This window comes from Boleophthalmus pectinirostris, unplaced genomic scaffold, assembly GCF_026225935.1.
Source record: "Boleophthalmus pectinirostris isolate CB_2022bp ecotype Guang Dong unplaced genomic scaffold, ASM2622593v1 HiC_scaffold_1619, whole genome shotgun sequence".
In the NCBI taxonomy this organism is placed as follows: domain Eukaryota; kingdom Metazoa; phylum Chordata; class Actinopteri; order Gobiiformes; family Gobiidae; genus Boleophthalmus; species Boleophthalmus pectinirostris.
This window is the reverse complement of record NW_026571097.1, coordinates 5,759-24,981: the sequence shown is the minus strand read 5'-3', so window position 1 is coordinate 24,981 and position 19,223 is coordinate 5,759. Positions and strand designations below refer to the sequence as shown.

General features: G+C 38.2%; 1 protein-coding gene across 4 annotated transcripts; it reads left to right on the top strand.

Annotated features, from left to right (window-relative positions):
- The first annotated feature begins 1,100 nt into the window (after positions 1-1,100).
- On the top strand, positions 1,101-19,001 carry LOC129408524 (uncharacterized). 4 transcript variants are annotated; one of them, XM_055152209.1, is made up of 6 exons: positions 1,101-1,565; positions 10,223-10,300; positions 12,364-12,621; positions 13,869-14,138; positions 14,821-14,967; positions 15,793-19,001. In XM_055152209.1, exons 2-6 carry the CDS (start codon positions 10,234-10,236, stop codon positions 15,855-15,857), a joined length of 807 nt encoding a protein of 268 aa, XP_055008184.1. In that variant the 5' UTR covers positions 1,101-1,565; positions 10,223-10,233; the 3' UTR covers positions 15,858-19,001. The 4 variants fall into 4 exon arrangements, 3 of the variants coding, with proteins under 3 accessions (XP_055008184.1, XP_055008183.1, XP_055008182.1); XM_055152208.1 differs by lacking the exon at positions 1,101-1,565 and adding an exon at positions 5,401-5,621; XR_008631995.1 differs by lacking the exon at positions 1,101-1,565 and having other exon boundaries at positions 10,038-10,300; positions 15,793-17,753; positions 17,858-19,001.
- The last annotated feature ends 222 nt before the right edge of the window (positions 19,002-19,223 follow it).

Here is a 19,223-nt window from a genome sequence, read left to right as displayed (position 1 = left end):
TAACGCCTTTTTCTGTCCTGTGGTGTGACACGCTTTTGTAACAAAATCCAAAAAATATTTTCAAAAACAAATCAATTCTATAACAATTGTAAAAAGTCTTTCCACAAACATCACATCATTTTTTGCATAATTCTTTTAATTTAGACATTTTAACATGCCCTGCAGAGTGAGCTCTCCTGTCACCCTGCTGGATATTTATTTACTGGACATTTATTATAAATTTGCCATTTTAAAAAAATCTAATAAATTATGTAACATGTCTATATTGTTGGTTTAATAATTATGTAACTGTCCCATCTTAGCGAATATATTTTAACCATTGAGTTTTTCTCAGGAAATACAGGTGTCACACTGCAGGACATCACACTTGTGTTTTTCAGAAAAGATGGATTATTAAAAATAAACTGTATTATTAAATATAAGAAAATTATAATTATTAAATTAGTTCAGTATCTGCTACTGCTAACTGCTTATATCTGTTTTAGGTGTAATATTATAATAATGTATACATCCTTCCCTGTATGCCAGAAAAGTTTTACAGTCACACCACAGGACATTTCAAAAAATACAAAGAAAATGAAACACAACTTCATTCCAAAACGATATGTAATTTATAGAATTCATATTTGTGCAGTTTAATTGAATTTTGAAAGAAAAAAAAAAAATATTTAGAAAGTCATTTAAAGTGTTTATGTCGAAAATGGACATAGGGTCAAGCCTAAACCTGTCAGATCGAGAACTAAACCCGGATTACAGTCAAACCAAACGTCCACTAATGAAGGATGACTCATGTCCAATAGAAAAAAAAAAGAAAAAAAAAACCTGAGAACTGTTTCCAGCCACTAAGTTACACTGTCTGGGTGAAATCCATTATTATCTTATTCAATTTAATGTAGATTTAATCTAGAGAAGGCTTCTCGTGATTGTGAAATAAAATCCGTGTTAATTTATCGAACCAACAGGCGAATCCTTGTATGGGCTATTCAATAAAATCGGTAACTCTTACTTACCGGGTGGGTCTCCAGTGACGGGTAAAAGCTTCATTGTACACGTGAGCACACACAAAAAAAACATTTAGGTGAAGACGAACACTATAAAGTAAACTAAAACTAAAGAAAACAGCGTGTCTCCGACAGTTTGATCTACACAAGCGTTTTACTCTCACTTTACTTTCACTTCTTATTAACCAGCAGGCGGCGCACAGGACGTGACTGGACTATACAGGCTACACACGGTGCGCTGTTTGTGTTTCTCGGACACAACAGTCAAATCAACAGTAGAAAGCATGCAAAACATCGACCAGCGAAATAAACAAATTGTGCAAAGTGTCTATGCATTTCAAAGAAGAGACCATGTAGAAGAACCTGCACTGTGAAGGCGTCAGTGATCATCGGAGCACTCGGGACAGTCTCCCCAAAACTGGAGGAATGGCTACAGCAAATCCCAGGAAAAACATCAGTCCAGAAAAGTGCAGCAGGAACGGCGAAGACACTGCGCAGAACTCCGAGGACACCATGCGTTTATCTAGAGTGACAGCGCGACAGGAGAGAGGACTGAATAACGTGGTGAGTTCTGCACGATGTTTATGTTGCCGTGGTGAAGTTAGTTTCACATCAGACGTTAGATATTCAGCTACGCAACAACAGCGGAGATGTTCATTGTCTGTGCCCCGCTTGCTCCATCATGGTGCGGGGAGCTGTGCACCAAAACTCCGCTGAGTCCGCGGGTTAGGGACCGTCAATAAATTACAATTACATTGAATAGAGTCTGCTAAAAGTATATATATATATATATATATATATATATATATATATATATATATATATATATATATATATATATATATATATATATATATCAAACCAAGTTATTATAGTAGTCCTACTCCTCAAGTATCATTCACACCTTTTGGTTTTCCAAATTAACCCTTTGTGGGATTTTTAGGATTTTTTTCCCCTTGGAAATCTGTCATTTTTTTCAATAGCTTCTAAGGCTTCCTGTCTGATTCCTCTCCTGTTTTCCATCCAGATGGTTTTCAGCCATTTTTCCAAATTAGGTTCATGTTTACCAAAAACCACATGCGTAATGGCGGGCCATTTTTCTGGTGTAATTATGCCGCAACTTAATCCATTGTCAATGAGTGCATTTATCTATGCATCTCTCCCTCCTGCTTCTTCCCAGAGGTCATGATGCCTCCGTCTTTGTCCTTTTTTAAGACGTCCCATAGTTCAAATGGTAAACTTTTGTGTTTTTATTTGCAAGGCTAGCGTAACTGTGCGATACTGTACAGAGGTTTGGCAAACTTTGACCCCAGGCCCGGAAAAACGGCGCGAGGGACGTCATGATAATAATAAAAAGAAAACTAAAAACAAAGAAATAATAATAATAATAATAATAATAATAATTATTATTATTATTATTATTATTATTATTATTATTATAAATCATCAAAGTAACTAACCAGTGGTAACAGTGAGTTGGCATAAACATAATTTTAGCTCCGTCTCCAAGAATTTCTAAAGAAACAGTTTAGTCAAAAGTTTCATCCCTGACACCTGTCTCTGTCTGATACAGTTTGAAGGCCTGGCTCCACTGCACACGTATTTCACACTATGCAAGCGTAGAAACTGCGACTTTTGGACGCGTACATTTTAGAATGCATGGAAAGTGAATGAGGGCGGCTCCAGTGCACGCGCTAGACGCGCATATGGAGCAGCCCGTCCGGCGCGTGTAGATTTCAGAAAATAGGATCCATTCTATTTTTTTGACGCTCTATGCACGCATAGGCGCGTATCCCCATCAAAAGACATATAGAGAGCATCTACTGTTGTATTTGTGCGTTTATGATCTGCACAATGTGCTCCCATGCGCGTGATACCTGAGGAGTAGGACTACTATAATGACTTGGTTTGGAGTTGGTAGGTCATCTGCCCAGTGTTGGGAAGGTGACTTTTAAAATGTATTCCCCTACAGATTACAGACCCCAAAATGTAGTTTGTAACGTAATCTATTAAATTACTTAAAGTGAGTAACGTAATCTGAATACTTTGGATTACTTGATTTGCTGTAAAGCAGCAAAGACGAGGAAATCTTCACATAAGAAGTTTTATCTGCTAAAAAACCAATGAAAAGCCCAGACTTTACTGAACCAGATTAAAAATATTATTGATAGAAGAAGAGGAGACACGGTCCACAGGGCACGGTTTAGTCCTGTTAAATCCTGTTTTAGTCCTTGTTTAGTCCTGGTTTAGACCTGGTTTTATTCCTGGTTTAGATCTAGTTTAGACCTAGTTTAGACCTGGTTTTAGTCCTGGTTTAGATCTAGTTTAGACCTAGTTTAGACCTGGTTTTAGACCTGTTTTAGACCTAGTTTAGACCTGGTTTTAGACCAGGTTTAGATCTAGTTTAGACCTGGTTTTAGACCAGGTTTAGTCCTGGTTTAGATCTAGTTTAGATTTAGTTTAGACCTGGTTTTTACTCCCCAACACTGCATCTGAAGCACTGAAAAAAAAAAAGTTGCTGGATATTCGTAAAAAAGTTATGGAAAGTAGTTGCATGCAATAAAATTATGTTTAGGCTTTGAAACTTATTTCGATCCCATCTACATATATTTATCTCAGAACATGAGCGTCACTTTTTCATGTTGATGAAATTTGATCAATTCATGCTGAATATGCATATTTATCTTATGGTACCTTATCGTGAAATGTATAAGTATGTATAATTTAATTTAATTGATCTAATTCTGTAAAAGAATACAAAAACAGTCTTTAGTTTTCCACAGTTCTGTTTTGTCTTAAACAGAATCAAACACACAGAGACACACAAGTACAGACACACACAGTTTGGAGATGGACAGTGTGAAGATTTATTCCAGTGAAGAAGCTCTGGTCTCTGCCTGTGGACACAGAATAACACATGATGATCACATTCTGATGATCTACTCTGTTGTACATGTTTAAATACACTTATAGCAATTATTACTACAATAACGGACCAGAACAGAATCACAAGAACATTAGAAGTGTATCTGCAGAAACAAAACTCACTGTGTGCTGCTTTTCTTCCTCTAAATGCAGTAACAGGGAGGGCATCTGGTATAAAGTCTCCTAATGCCACATCACCCTGTAGAAACATGATAACAGTTTCAATAGGAAGTACTGTACATTTTGAAAAATTCTTTTAAAATCATTTTAGTTGGTTTACTTACTTTGTTCATCTGTGCTCTGTGTTTTGTTGGTTCTCAAACACCTTCCTTTTTTCTGAAACATCAGCTGTAACATTGATGATCTTCCCCACAGCTCCAGCAGAGCTCTGGACGTCACTCTGTGTTTGTAGACGACTCTGGAACAAACACATTCAAATCTTAGTTCAAGCTGTCACACTGTTGTAGATGGACAGTCAAATATTTTTTTTTTTCATGGAAACAGTCCTGACATTAACTCAAATTTCAAATAAAACACCACAAACATGTTTTAACAATGACGAAATTGTAGGCCGGAGAAACATAAAATCTTTGAAAAGTCTCACCTCCAGATCAGCTCTCATAATCCTCCTGCTCCACACTGTGTGTCCTCTGCTCATCTAACTGTCCTGTGTCCTGTTACATTCGAATTTTCCCTCCAAAAGTTTTGGGGAGGAGAATTCCAGAGGGAGGAGCCTCACCAGAAATTATAATAAAGTCATGTTTCCTCAACCTGATTAAAACATGCAGGTCTCACATCGGCCACAATCAAGCGACCTTTGTAAAATTTAAAAATGCTGGACAGAGAAACTTTAAAAAGTCATGTTATTGTTGTCAAATTTTTTATTGCAATTTGAGCAACCCCTCTCGGACCATTTTTTCAGTGAGCTATTGAAAAAGAAATCATAGATTTTCAAGATTAAAAATTCCTAAAAATCCCACAAAGGGTTAATTTGGAAAACCAAAAGGTGTGAATGATACTTGAGGAGTAGGACTACTATAATAACTTGGTTTGGAGTTGGTAGGTCATCTGCCTTAGAAGCTATTGAAAAAAAAACTAATTTTTTTAAGATAAAAAAATTCCTAAAAATCCCACAAAGGGTTAATTTGGAAAACCAAAAGGTGTGCGTGATACTTGAGGAGTAGGACTACTATAATAACTTGGTTTGGTGTTTTTATATTAATTGACCTGGAAGATTTTTTTTTTTTTAGCAGACTCCATTCAATGCAATTGTAATTTATTGACGGTCCCTAACCCGCGGACTCAGCGGAGTTTTGGTGTACAGTGATCCCTCGCTATATCGCGCTTCACCTATCGCGGCCTCGCTGCTTCGCGGAATTTTTTACAGTGCTTTATTTTTTACAGTGAATCCTGATTGGCTTAGGGGCGTTACTGTTGTCTAGAAGTGAAAAAGGTTTATTATTGGTTTTTCATTACACCCATGCCAACAGTTTTCGTTTCTGTACATTCTGCCAAATTTACGTTCGCAATTTTTCTCCGTGACAAAACCCACAATGTCAAAGAAAGAGGCCAACAACTACCCATAACGATGTTCTTCTCTCGGAGAAAGACCCCTGCGCAGCCTTCAGTAGAAAAAGACGCTACAGCGCAACGGAGTCAGGACGAAGAGGCGCAGCTGGAGGGACTGTGAAATACGCGAGTGACAATGTTTCCTACCTTGTATTCATTACTATATAAAAATATTGTTTTACAACACCGTTCTTTAAACTATTATAGTTATTTGTAAGAAAACGTTAATATTTCTATTTCTTTAACACATGTTGGGCCTGAAAAGAGGTTTTATTTTTTGTTTCATTCTGCAGTTCAGTATTGCATTGTAAAATCACAGTAAAAAATAAAGCTGACTACTTCGCGGATTTCACCTATTGCGGGTTATTTTTGGAACGTATCCCCCGCGATAAACGAGGGTTCACTGTACAGCTCCCCGCACCATGATGGAGCAAGCGGGGCACAGACAATGAACATCTCCGCTGTTGTTGCATAACTGAATATCCAACGTCTGATGTGAAACTAACTTCACCACGGTGTTTATGTTGCGGTTTAGCTGCACTTTTCCACTTGTTCCATTAACATGACCATAGTTGTATTTCCTAATGCGTGTTTGTTTTGAGTGAGTATTTTGACGTAAGATGACCTGTGACTGATTGTCTTGTTTGGTGTTGAACTATTCTGTCCAGCCGCTCGTCAGTCTTATCAGAGTGGATGTTTGTGGACAGTGTTGTGGTTACTGACTAAAGAGTTGGTGATAAAGATGTGGCATATCAGATAAACAGTCAGTGTGCTGGTTAAACGACCACAGTGCATTTGTGTTTGGCGTAATTATGCTGCAGTGTGCTTCTGATTAGTGCAAAGACAAATGGCTCTACAACGTACGTAATATTCTTGTGAGTAGTGTTAGGCTTGTTCTATCAAAAATGACGACTAGAATCGACCAATTAAAATCACAAAAAATGCATTCCCTGTCCAATACAATTCTAATACTTAGCTGCGGGTCAGATCACGTCCCTAACAGCCTAAATATAGAGGACTTACAATCAGGTGACCTGAACGGCCTCTCTATCCCTAAACCCAGAGATGTAAAACAACAGTATGAATATGCAAATAATATGTGGAGCAGGTTCACACCATGGATCCTCCTTCAAAGTCTCTGTAAGTAGATGACAAGCCCCACTGATCTGCTTTTACAACCCGAAACATCTCCAACATCACATTATCTCTGCAAAGGAATTTCCCTAAAAGCACAAATCTGTTTCCCATTATTCAGGACACACAGTATTACCTTTAAGCATTAAACAATGTTCAACTTAGTGTGTAACTATTAAAACAATATTCAAACAAATATATAAATTCAGTCTTTTGGTATGCGCATGTGGTGCACCCAAGAAGATTTATTACTTGATCTAGCCTTCCGTAAGACAATTATAGCAGAGGAGAGAGGAGCTGAGTGAGGAGGGGAGAGAGGAGCACCTGAGAAGACACAGGAGACCAAGGGATGAGAGAGGAATGAGAGGAGGAGAGGAGCTGAGAAGAGATGAGCAGAGGAGACACAGGGAGGAGAGAGGAGCAAAGGAGCACAGAGGAGTAGAAGAGGAAGCATGTGCTGAGGATGTCTTTCCTCATGCACTGGTTCTAACCAAAACGACCCTATGAGGACTAATGATTATTTAATATTATGATGTCAGGACTTTTAATTAAAGTAAGACCAGTATATACACTTGTTTTTAATGGCAAATTCAGGATAATACAATAATAAAAACTCCCCACTGTGAGACAAATACACCTTTATTATTTTATCTGATGTCTGATCGGATAAGGAAGTAAGGAAAGAGAATTGAGAAGTGTTCTGAGTCCTTTCTATACTGACAAACACATGACAGTAAAGTCTGCTTTGACTGGCCAGTGCTCAGAATATGCAGACTGAGGATTCACAGGTTTTAAACTGATCAAGTTTTGCACAAAAGCGTGATCTAAAAAGCCTTTAAAATGTGTTTAAAAGTAACTAGTTAAAGTAGTATTTTTAAAGGTAATTTTTTGCTTTTACTTAAATGGAGTTAATATGATTAACTGAGATTCAGGAGCTGGACCATGCCTTCATTTACCCAGAAGCCCTATTTATATAATATTCAGCCCTATCCCGACCCCGTCCGTGTCAGCACTCTCAACCAAGCCAACCCACTGATCCTCTGTCCCTCCCTCCATCCTTCCCTCATTCCTCCATCTGACGCTTGTTGCGTAATTCAACGATTCGAGCCATGCTTCCTTCACCTGCAGTTCCATGCTAGCCACCAGCACCCATGTTAAAGCACACATATTATTCATACCAACTCATACCTCCCGAATGACATCATGTCCACAACTTCTCATGATACAGCGGCTTTTAACGCAGCTCAGGAGTCATTGCACCTTCACGACGCAGCTCCTGTTTCTCCAGCGCTTTATCTCCAGCAGTAGATGGCTTCCACATAGCTTCCAGAGCTCGAGAGTTGTACAATTAGTCTTCAGCTTCATCAGAACTCTGCCCTACCATTCCACCAGTCTGACTAATCCAGAAGGGGCATTCCCATTCATTCTAACAATAATAGATCAGTTGACATCATTTACAATGCAATATCTTTCTCCAGCGATCACAATCCCTGCAACCCACTTTAATCTCCTCGAACAATCCATCATTCAAGATGCTCAAACTCCGGGACATTGAAATCCTATTGCCACCCGTTCTTATGAAATTAAGATATGCTTGACATCGAACTCTAATATCCATCTCATTCTGCCCTCACAGTTTCAGTTATTACCTTCAACTACATGTTCCATCATCTAAACATGTATCTGCCTAGCAGAAAGCCTTTTCATTGTCAACGTCACACTCTATCTTATCGCAGTTCTTCACGAACATCGGCTCCTAATCAGTTCATTCGGTGTCAATTTGACCCAGTTTTACACTCCCTCGGGGTTGTGAAACTTGTCCTCACGCATGTTCTTCCAGCTTAGTTTTCATTATGATGTTAAGGAATCACTGGTCAGACCCAAATATGCAGAGGGAAAAAGTATTTATTTCACAAAAATAGTCTTGGCGGGGGGATAGATTCGAGGGGGGCAGGACGGGTCCGGGTTGGCTGCAGATGGGAGGTCTGTGGAGATGGAGGCTGACCGGAGGCTTACAGAAACTGGTGGGTACGGGATGAGGCTGGCTCCAAATGAAGTGCTGGGGATAGGACAAAAGAAACAGGTAAGCATCAAAAAGTCTGGGGAATTCTCAAAAATCTTCAAAAGCCTGAGTAGTTCACCACTGGGCTGACGGAACAATCTGGCACTGGAGAGCAGGTCAGCAGGTCTTTTATTGTAGGAGATGATTACTTGATGGAGAACAGGAGTGGAGCTCAGCAGGTGCATGACTGGGACCCGCCCAGGAAATGCCAAACAAGGCAAGTAGATACAGCGAGGGAGCAGGGAAAGGAGGGGTAGGAGGAGCAGGGAGAACCCTCACATATGAATTATATTCATTCAGCAACATAATTCCTTCCACCACTCCAACCAGTCCGTGCAATCTCACACTTGTACCTCTTCGCCCAGTTCACATACAACTCCTCCTCAGTTTCCGACCAGTCCACTAACGAGAATCCTTCAATTGGCCAGAATCTGCTCTCACTATTCCCATGATTCTTGTCAGGCCTGAGCCAGGACTGACTGTCGGGACGGGCGCCTGCATAGACTGTCGGGTGACCGCAGGGAAAGGACCGGCGCAGAGCTCCGCATCCCACGGAGCTAAATGCAGCCATCACCAGGTTGCACTTTGCAGACACCCTGCTCTGCAGGCTCGGGGTTTTCTCTCAAGTCCAAGATTAGTCCAAGTTTAGACCTGGTTCAGTTCTGGTTTAGTCTTGGTTCAGTCCTGGTTTAGTCCTCCTGGTTCAATCCTGGGATCAGTCCTGGTTCAGTCCATATGTGGCGCAGAAGTCTGGCATCTCGATCAATGTTTCTTCTGCTCAATAAATAATGCTTGTGAAGTGGTGATGTATTTTTGACAGTCGAGTTTGTGAATTCGTCTTCGTACTGAAGAAAACGTAATCATAAATTTTCATTTCGTGATTGTATTTCTTGACGTTGTAACTTTTCAATTTGTATTCTGATGGATAAAATACACACAATACATTTAATGTACGACTCGACTCATTGAGTCAAGAGTTTACGAATATTTATTTTATGCTCAACTACAGCCAAAAATGCACAGATTTCTATCATATGCACTTGAATATTTCTGAAAGTTTTCTTATTCTGTAGTGCTTCATTTGTTCTTCTGCTTGAGCACATTTTACAAAAATCATGGAGGTATTATATATAACTGTAGAGAGTGACCAAGTCCCGCCCTTCATACATGTTAATGACCAGGGCTCGGCTAGTAAATTCAGTCAATTCGTAATAAATGTGAAATGGATGTTAACCATTTTTTCCATTATTCATTCAAACACAAAATCTGGAAAAATATGTTTTATTTTATTTTATTTTATTATTATTATTATTTTTATTTTTTTTTTTTTTCATTTTTGTTTTGGAGACAAATAATAAGAAAATAGTTGTCTTTTGTTTTTTTTTAGTTTTGGTTTTTGGTTTTAAAACAAATGACTGTACTTGTATGATAATTGAGCACAGTATTAGCCATGTAAATGTCTTTTTCAGTAGACTTTTCACCCTTGCTTTCTTCGAAACATTGAAGTGAACAAGTTTTATTTCCTGTTCAGATGAAATCAGGATGTGGCTCAAAGTGCACCAGCCTCACGCGACGATGGCAGCCGCTCTAGTCTGCGCATCAATCATAGGTGAGAAATACTCCATTTTACTTTTATTTATTCTTTATTTGTTTATTTCATTCATAAAATATAAAAACATTGTCATAATATAAACCATACAAGAAATGAAAGAGAAAGAAGCGTCATCTTATGTTATCTCCCCCATTTAACACTGATAGTTACTTTAAAACATTTTAAATCAATACATTTCATTTCACAAATATTAATCAATTGCAAACAGAAATGTTCACTTTTACTCACAACAACTATAGTTTTCTTCTTCATACATACTTATTGCACTGGATTTTATGTTCTTTATGTCTTTTTGTATTTGATCCTTTTCTTTGTCCAGACTATTTCATAAATGAACTCCTTTCATAGCAATGCTTTGTTGGTTTATCATTTACTTTTGGGGATCAGCTATAGAATGTCTGGTGTCCATTAGGCAAAGTATGACAGACAGGTTTTGTTGTTGGAGATTTTTTTTTTTTTAATTTAAAGGTGCATTGTGTACATTTTCTGGTGAAGGGTCCGTCACCTGCTTGTTTCTATGGATATGTAATTGCTGTGCCTGGAATGTTCCACATTATGACATTAAACAGCTCTACATTATACCTGTTCAGTGGTTGACCAATAAAATCTAAAGTCATTGTGTGTCAAAAGTGTAACTGATTTGTTTCTCTAATTTGACTCTATACTATATACTGGCTCAGTAGATATGTATTTAATATGTCAGTCAAATAAATAAATAAATACATTTGCATTGTAGTACGTACAGTATAAAAAGTGGTGTTAATAAATTGTTATCGGCTAAATATTAATGTCCACTTCAAGTCTCCGTGCCTACCTATAAAAGTTACCACATGCTCCTGTATTTATTCAATTAGAGGTGGTTTTATAGCTCAAAAATACCCATAAAAACAGACTTTCTCACTGCGAGTGGGGTTGCTTCTCTACAGATCTGAGCTGTAACATTGTCTGACTTGGTCTCCATGAAGAGAGAAATGTTTAATACCACTAGGGTTGCCAAAACAGAATTGTCCCGTATTCAGAAACAAAAGTACGGGTCTCGTATTGAGCTGAAAAGGGACAGACTTTGTCCCGTATTTCCGTGAGAATTACCGTGAGAAATCTGTGATTGGTCCATTTCCATTCCATTATATTAACCCTTTATTTCCCAAGAAATATTAGTCCAAGTTTATAATAATGAAAATTATAGAAATTATTTATTCTAAAATTAATAATTAATAAAATTATACAATCAATTCTATAAATTATTACTAGAGTAGTGTTTATTACTCACTGAATAAAAAATATTTAAAAAAAATATATGTTAGTAGTACAAAAAATGCATTCAAAATGTTTTCTTGGGCCATCCCCTCTGCAACAAAGCAGCATGGACAACAGTGGCGCCAACAGTGCTTTACAGTGTTATGTTGAAATGAGCTACCTACAGCCGAACGTAGGTATTCTGCCACAAATCTAACACGCACATGTCCATGCTTTCATGCTTAACTGATCAAAACATACAATAAAACCAAAAGACTTTTAAAATGTGACTTGTTACTCCACTTCTGCCTCGGGAGCTCAAATCGACAGCATTTAAACAGGAACAGCACTTGAGGGGGTGTGCATGTATAGTAGCGCTATGTAGCTTAAATCGACAGGTAGCTCAAATGGACAGGACACCGGCCCTGTCAATGGGGTGTCCCTCATTTATTTTTCAGGGAGTTGGCAACCCTAAACACAATACTGTGAAACATTTCAAACTAAGCAATAACATGTCCATGGAGGAAAGCATTTGACTGACCCTTCACCAGAAAAGTTACAAGTTTTGTTTTGTTTTTCGTTGGATTATCATAACAGCTAAAGTTAATATCGTTGGAATTGTGTTGTTATACAGTGAGTTCTTGGATCTTTGTTTTTGATCAGATTTATTGTATATATACATACAAATTATTATGGACAAATTATTATAAACAAAACATACAAGAAAAAAGTCTTTCCCCCATCTGGAGAGTATGACATCATCACATTCTAGAATCTGAAAACCACTAGTCTGTCTAATGAAACTTAATTGTGTTGTGTCACAGCGAACCTGAGCATCTCCCCAGACAGGGCCCAGTACTTCGAGATGGACAACTTTACTGCAGTCTGTCCCCTGACCTGGAGCTTTGTCAGGATTACCAACCCTGCGTACAGCCCCGAGTCGTGCGCTCTGCCCTGGGGTATTCCAGAGGGGCAGTCCTGTGAGGTGAATAAGCTGCTCCCCACAGACTCTGGGCAGTACTGGTGTCAGGCCCAGGACCAGAAGACGGAGTGTAGTCCCGCGGTCAACATCAGTGTCATGGGTAAGACTGCAGTTTTCTAATCCAACCACAAGGAGGCCACCTGGTCTTTTCTTTCTACCATGTTATCAGGGTTAAAGGTGTATTGTGTAACTTTTCTGGTGGAGGATCTGTCTCATGCCTTTCTCCATGGAAATGTTAATGCTTTGTGTGGAATGTTTATCTTCATGGAGACCAAATCAGACCAAGTTACAGATCAGATCATAATGCCTGTTTCTCTGGGTATTTTTGAGCTATAAAACCACCTGCAATGTAATAAATGTGAAGTTTAATGTCATACTGTGGAACATTCCAAGCAGAGTGTCGCCCCTCCTGTGCTTGAGAGGGGTGACGAGGTAAATCCTGAGAAAAGAATACAAGGGGCTTGCTATGAGCCTTACAAGAGCAATGACATATCCCTAGAAATCAACAGGTGATGGACCCTCCACCACAACAATGCACCTTTAATCATTTAGTCAAACAATATTTATTTATTAATTTTACTCAACTAAACTGTCATGCTAATTTAGTTGAGTAAAATTCAAGTTTTGGTCAACCAGAAAATATTGGTAGTTTTCAGATTTTACAATGTGATGAAGTCATTCTCCCAAATTAGGGGCAAGGGTCAGATTTTCCTGTTGATTACACTGTACTTTGCCATGACATATCCAAAAGGTAAACTCACAAATGTTGAACCTGGTATTTTGACTAAACCCAAGAACTCATTGCAGTTTTGCATTTTAACTATTTTAATTTTAACAGCCCCCTCATCTGTATTAATGAATATTGTCCTAAATAATGCTGTGCTGTCATTTGAGACCCAGCAATATATCTCTACATGTCCAGCTGATACAACAATGATTTTAACTGATACAAAAATGCATCAGTTAAAATTGTCCATGTACATGTAGACAGTTTGTTTATGCTCTGGTTTAGGGCTCTGAGGTTCAAAAGTGAGAGTTGGATCATGCCTTCATGTATCATGAATCATGTATTTCACATTAAAATATATCTGTGAGGTCTATGAGAACAGTCGTAACTAGAGTTGTAATTTGATAATAATAAAGTCACAGTCCCTTGGCAGTTCATGTTTTTTACACAATAATTTTCCTTTTCTTTTTGGTCCAGAATGCCCTCTCAGTTTATAGATAGCCTAAATGGGCTCAGAACAACGTTAAAAGAGCAAAAATACTTATATATTATTCTTCTATACTTTTTTCTTGCAGTGGTAAAAAATTTGACATGCATTTTTTTTTTTTTTTTTTTTTTAGAAAAGGGTGTGATTCTGGAGATCCCGTCGCTCCCGGTGAAAGAAAAAGAGCATGTCACTCTGAGATGCTCCTATAAAGACGCCGAATTTGCCGATCCCACCTCTAACTTCAATGCCTCCTTCTTCTTAAACGGTTCCTTTTTGGGATGGTTTCCTGGAGGTCAGATGGTGCTTTCCTCTGTGACCCAGAATCAGCATCAGGGTCTGTATCACTGTATGCACCCGAACAAGGTCCAGTCCCTGCAGAGTCTCCTCATTGTAAAGCCGAACGGTTAGTGACATTTCAGAAATAATGCCACTCACACCACATTCATACATGGAAAAGGTGGGAGGTGCCATGCCCAAGGACACAACAGCATGTCTCAGTTGCAGCTGCAATTGAGCCTGCAGGCACTGAGGTTAAACACTAGAGACAAAAATAAGAATACCCACAGTATTTCCTACTTCAGGCTATAGAAAGTATATATAAAAAGACAGAGCTCGCCCACAGGCCAAATAGGAAGTGAGCACTTTCTATTGAAAAACCATCACCCTGCTTCTTGTAACTGCTGCTGTCAGACTCGTCATTCTGACCTTAAAATGTTATTAACCAACTACATATGATCCTCAGGTTTTTAGTTCACTATTTTGTCTGTTATCCAAGATTTGAACATTAAAAACAGACCGATCAGGTGCTTTCTTTCGCCTGCACTGGTCACTAGACTGGTCAGGAGCAAATGATAAATTCAGTTCTGTCAACTGGACAAAAGTTTTTTGATGGAATACGTTTGGCAGCTCATCCAAACAACTTCTCCAGTTAGTCCAGGTGACAGAACTGAATTTTTCCTTTGCTCTGGATCCTACCTGGACGACCGAGGGATTTCATAAACATCTAGACCTGTGAGAGTTTTAACTAAACACTACTGACCAGAAGATCCAGAACTCAGAGAATGATGTTGTGCATTGATTGACAGATGCTCCGTCCTCCTCGGTTCCGCCCACCTCTCCTCCTTGGCCAAAGGAAATCCCTCTGTTCAGACTGTTGTGTTTCCTGGCGCTGGTCGTCCTCTACACCTTCATCCTCGGCATCAGCATCTCCATTTACTGCAAGTGGACTCGAGGTACGGCTCTTTAAAGCTACACAACGTCACTTTTCTGGAGGAGGGTCAGTTATTGCTTTGCCCGGAATGTTCCACTATGGCTCATTTATGATTATTATTATTTTTTATTTTATTTTTTTTACCTTACCTTGAAAAACTTTTGTTCTTATTGTGAACGTCGTCAGCGTATCAGAGCATCTCAGATCTTTTTTACCTCGTAAATTTAATGCCATACTGTGAAACATTCCAGGTAAAGCAGCAACACCTTCGAGACAAGCAGATGGTGAACTCTCCATGAGAAAGTTTATTTAAGTTTATAAAACACTCTCTGTGCACAACAGCTCTCTAGCTAACTCACTGTGTCTAAAAGCTAATGCAAATCTTTATCGAAAGCTTCAAATTCAATAAATAACAAAAGAAAAGAAAATTCTGCCAACTGAACAAAAGTTTTTTTATATGCAAGTGTCTTCAGTTTGTGGTGGTTTTAATATTTATTATTCCTCAAAATTAGCATTAGCGTTAGCACTGAGGCCCAAACATCTCACTTCTAAACACAGATGTTTCCTCTGCATTTGTAAAATGTTTCTCGTGTGTCAGACACATCCACAGCTCCCTGTTCTCTGCCTCATCTGTTCATATTTATATGTTTATACATTTTAGAATGAGTCACCAAAAACCCCACAAATAAAACTGGACAGGAAATAGCAGTGCTAACAGTGAGGCAGCTGGGTGCTGTTGTGCACAGAGACAACTATAAATAAATCACAACATTTGTCACATGAACTAAACAGGAGCAGTGTTATGGATTTAAATTGATACTTGTATTTTTGTTTTTGTTTTTTTCAGCACGAGCCAAACAAAAGCAGCAGGAGTCCGAGCGGGTTTCCCTCCGAAGAATCAGAGACGCCTAAGCACCAGCAGGGGGCGCACGGAATGGATCAAGGTTAAAATCAATATCCGCCTGCAGTTTGAGCTCTTAAAAATGCAGTGTTGAACTCTTCTGGTGGGGTTGGCCATATGCTGGTCTCCATGGAATGTTTCACAGTGTGGCATTATAGTTATTTGTCCTATTTGTTCAATTACAGGTGTTTTTAATACTTCAAAATACATGAATAAACAGGCCTTCTTTCTGTGAGCGGGTCGCCTCTTCACAGATCTGACCTGTAACTGGCGCAGTGGTGTCACCTGTTTGCCTTTATGGAGATACAAAAGTTTAATAAATAACATTAACAAATACATTTAAATATTGTTAAAGGCTCAAGAATACGTAGACTTTGTAAGCTAACCACTCTGCCACTGTGTATGCACTTATTTCTGTAGCTTTTTTTTTCTTTACATTTCAGTGTTTATGTTTTAAAAGCCTTTGCCTGATTTAAACCATGAGTCTAGTTAAGTTGAAAACTATAGCTTCATTTATTAGAACCATTTATATTTTTTACTCTTTGTTATTTTGTTTTATTATTTTGTTATTTTGTTTTGTTATTATAATATATTGTGATATGTGAGCTTCTGTGTCCAAGTCATTTCTCTTGTGGATTGTGAAATGTGTCATGACATCACAAGGTGGAACAGAGCATTTTGAGCTTTGGAGATGTAGACAGACTAATAAAAAAGGGTTACTCAAACATGTGTGAATGAAACAAAACACAACTCCAGGTCTGTTTTTGATGAGGTAAAAACATTCTAACATGGCTTAAAGGTCACAAGAGTCAGTTATGTGTAATATAGAACCTTTAATGTGAACCTTTAAATAATAAAAGGTTCACACTGTAGTTAACAGTAGTTCTTTAGTTGTATGTATGTAGTTATTACCAGTTAAAATGCTGTGTGAAATGAATAGACTAGATCAACTTTTACTTTACAATTCAGGGTGTAAAGAGCAGTTATCTTGACAAGAGTAAATTAAAATTGTGTTTGATGTTGTGAGAATTGTTTGCTTGCAAAGACCAGTTTCCATTTGTGGTTTTGTGCTTTGTGCGCTTTTTTTTTTTTTTTCATCATTTTGGCAGGTGACCGAGGTAACACAGATGAACTATAAGCACTTTTTTCACTGACATTAAAGCATTATAAAAGACATTGTTTTGATTGCATTAAAGGGCCCATATTACACTTTTTTATGATCTATGTTATAATGTCGTTTCCCCATCACAAACATACGTGGAGTTGGGTTTTGTTTCATTCACATGTTTGAGTAATTCTGGTTAATTAGTCTGTCTACATCTCCAAACCTCCAAATGCTAAGTTCCACCTTGTAATGTCATGAAGTGATTTTCACGTAAACAGTGGAGTAGAGACTGGCAGGTCCAGGGCTCAAAACATCCAAATCATTGCAGTGAAGGTGTATGGAGTTTAAAAACACAGTGGAGCACTTTCTGTATTACCACATGACATCACAAGGTGTAACAGAGTGTTTCAATTTGAAAGAGAAATTAAACAAAACAAAACTCCTGCAATGTTTGTTGTGAGGAAACAACAGAGATCAGAAAATAGTGTAAATGGTCCGTTTAATATTTAATGCATTCTCAACATGAACCACTAGATGTCAGCAAACCTCCACATTGAAATGACAGCAAATCTTTTTTTTTTTTTTTTTAACGTCTGCCTTTCAAATGTGTTGATAATGTCTTATTACAATATAGCAAAGTATGAGTTATATATAAAAAGAAACAAAAAAAGTTCTAGTAGAAGGTTTCTGTTCATAGTTCATATTTGAACATTTCCAGTAACATTCATGTCTGAGAGAAAACAGAAATTTGAACTTTAAACTAATCCAAGAATCCCAGGTATTTCAGAACATGTTTGTAGAGGTCTAGACTACAGGTTTATAGCAGCGTTTACACAGAATAAGACCCCACAGAGACACAGGGAGGGCACCTGACTCTCAGGGACGTTTCAGAACATGTTTGTAGAGGTCTAGACGACAGGGTGAGCAGCTTTTACACAGAATAATACAGGACATCATGTTATTTGAATAATTATGGGGTTTGTATTTGCCAGTTGCTAGATTTCATAATACAAGGCAACTCTTGCGGAGTCACTCTGCCACTCCAACCGACAGATCAGTGTGTGGATGAAACACAACTTTATCCAGGTAAACTCAGTCAAGACAGAAGTCATAGTCTTTGGCCCACAGAAACAAAGAGACAGAGTCAGCAGTCACCTCCAGTCTCTCTCTTTAAAACCTTTAAATCAGGCTAGAAATCCAGGGCTAATAATGAACTCAGACTTGAACTTTAACAGCCACATCAAATCAACAACATCTGCAGCCTTTTACCATCTAAAAAACACAGCAAAAATCAAAGGTTTACTGTGTATGCGTTTGTCTCCAGTAGGTTAGACTAATATAATGGTCTGCTCACTGGTCTCTCCAAACGAGCTGTAGACAACTACAGTACAGGATCTGACTCGAGAAGTACGAGCACATAAGTCCTGTGCTCAGAGAATAGACTTTATTATTTATGTATTTTATGTATTTATTTTGGGCAAGTAAGAAATGTACATTCTTTTACAATGGAACATATAACATTAGTGAAATCATAGCAGAAATCTCAACAAAAAATTGATTGGCTAAAAAAGGAGTGGGAAGAAAACATATTTACTTTAAAGTGGCTCTGCTTGTGTACAAGTCTCTCCATGGCCAAGCACCAAAGTCCATCTGTGACATGTTAGTGTCATATGAACCATCTCGCACTCTGAGGAGCTCAGGGACCAGCCTCCTGCTGGTGCCCAGAGTCACGACTAAACACGGGGAGTCAGAGTTTCAGATTCATGCAACTAAAACCTGGAACAGTCTCCTGAACATGTGAGACACACATCGACTTTGACTCTGTTTAAATCTAGACTCAACAGTTCTGTTCTGTTCATTCCACACTCTTCTCTCTCATTTAATCTCTCTCTTTTTAATTGTATGATTGTTTATGTTTTGATTTGTTTGTATTGTGATTTTAATGCATTTCTTATTCTGTAAAGCACATTGATTTACTTTGTGTATGAAATGTTCTTTACAAATAAACTTGCCTTGCCTCTACACACTAGTGCCATCTAGTGGTTTGAGACGCATTATAAGTTTTGTTTAATTTGCAGATTTTTCATTAATGGGCCTGTGCCTGATTTAAATGTTTTCTTGTAAATCACTTTAGCATTTTCTCAGGTAATAATTTATACAGAAGCTAGAGACAAGGTTTTATTGTCCAATCAGGAACACTGTCACCGAGGATCATGGGAAACCAATTCATAGACACTTGGTTCTCTGTTATAACACATTTTCAACAGAGGTT

Coding starts and splice junctions, on each gene's coding strand:
- LOC129408524 (XM_055152209.1), top strand. CDS start 10,234: ATGTGGCTCAAAGTGCACCAGCCTCACGCGACGATGGCAGCCGCTCTA. Junction 12,622..13,868: donor GGTCAACATCAGTGTCATGG/GTAAGACTGCAG, acceptor TTTTTTTTTTAG/AAAAGGGTGTGATTCTGGAG. Junction 14,968..15,792: donor TTACTGCAAGTGGACTCGAG/GTACGGCTCTTT, acceptor TGTTTTTTTCAG/CACGAGCCAAACAAAAGCAG.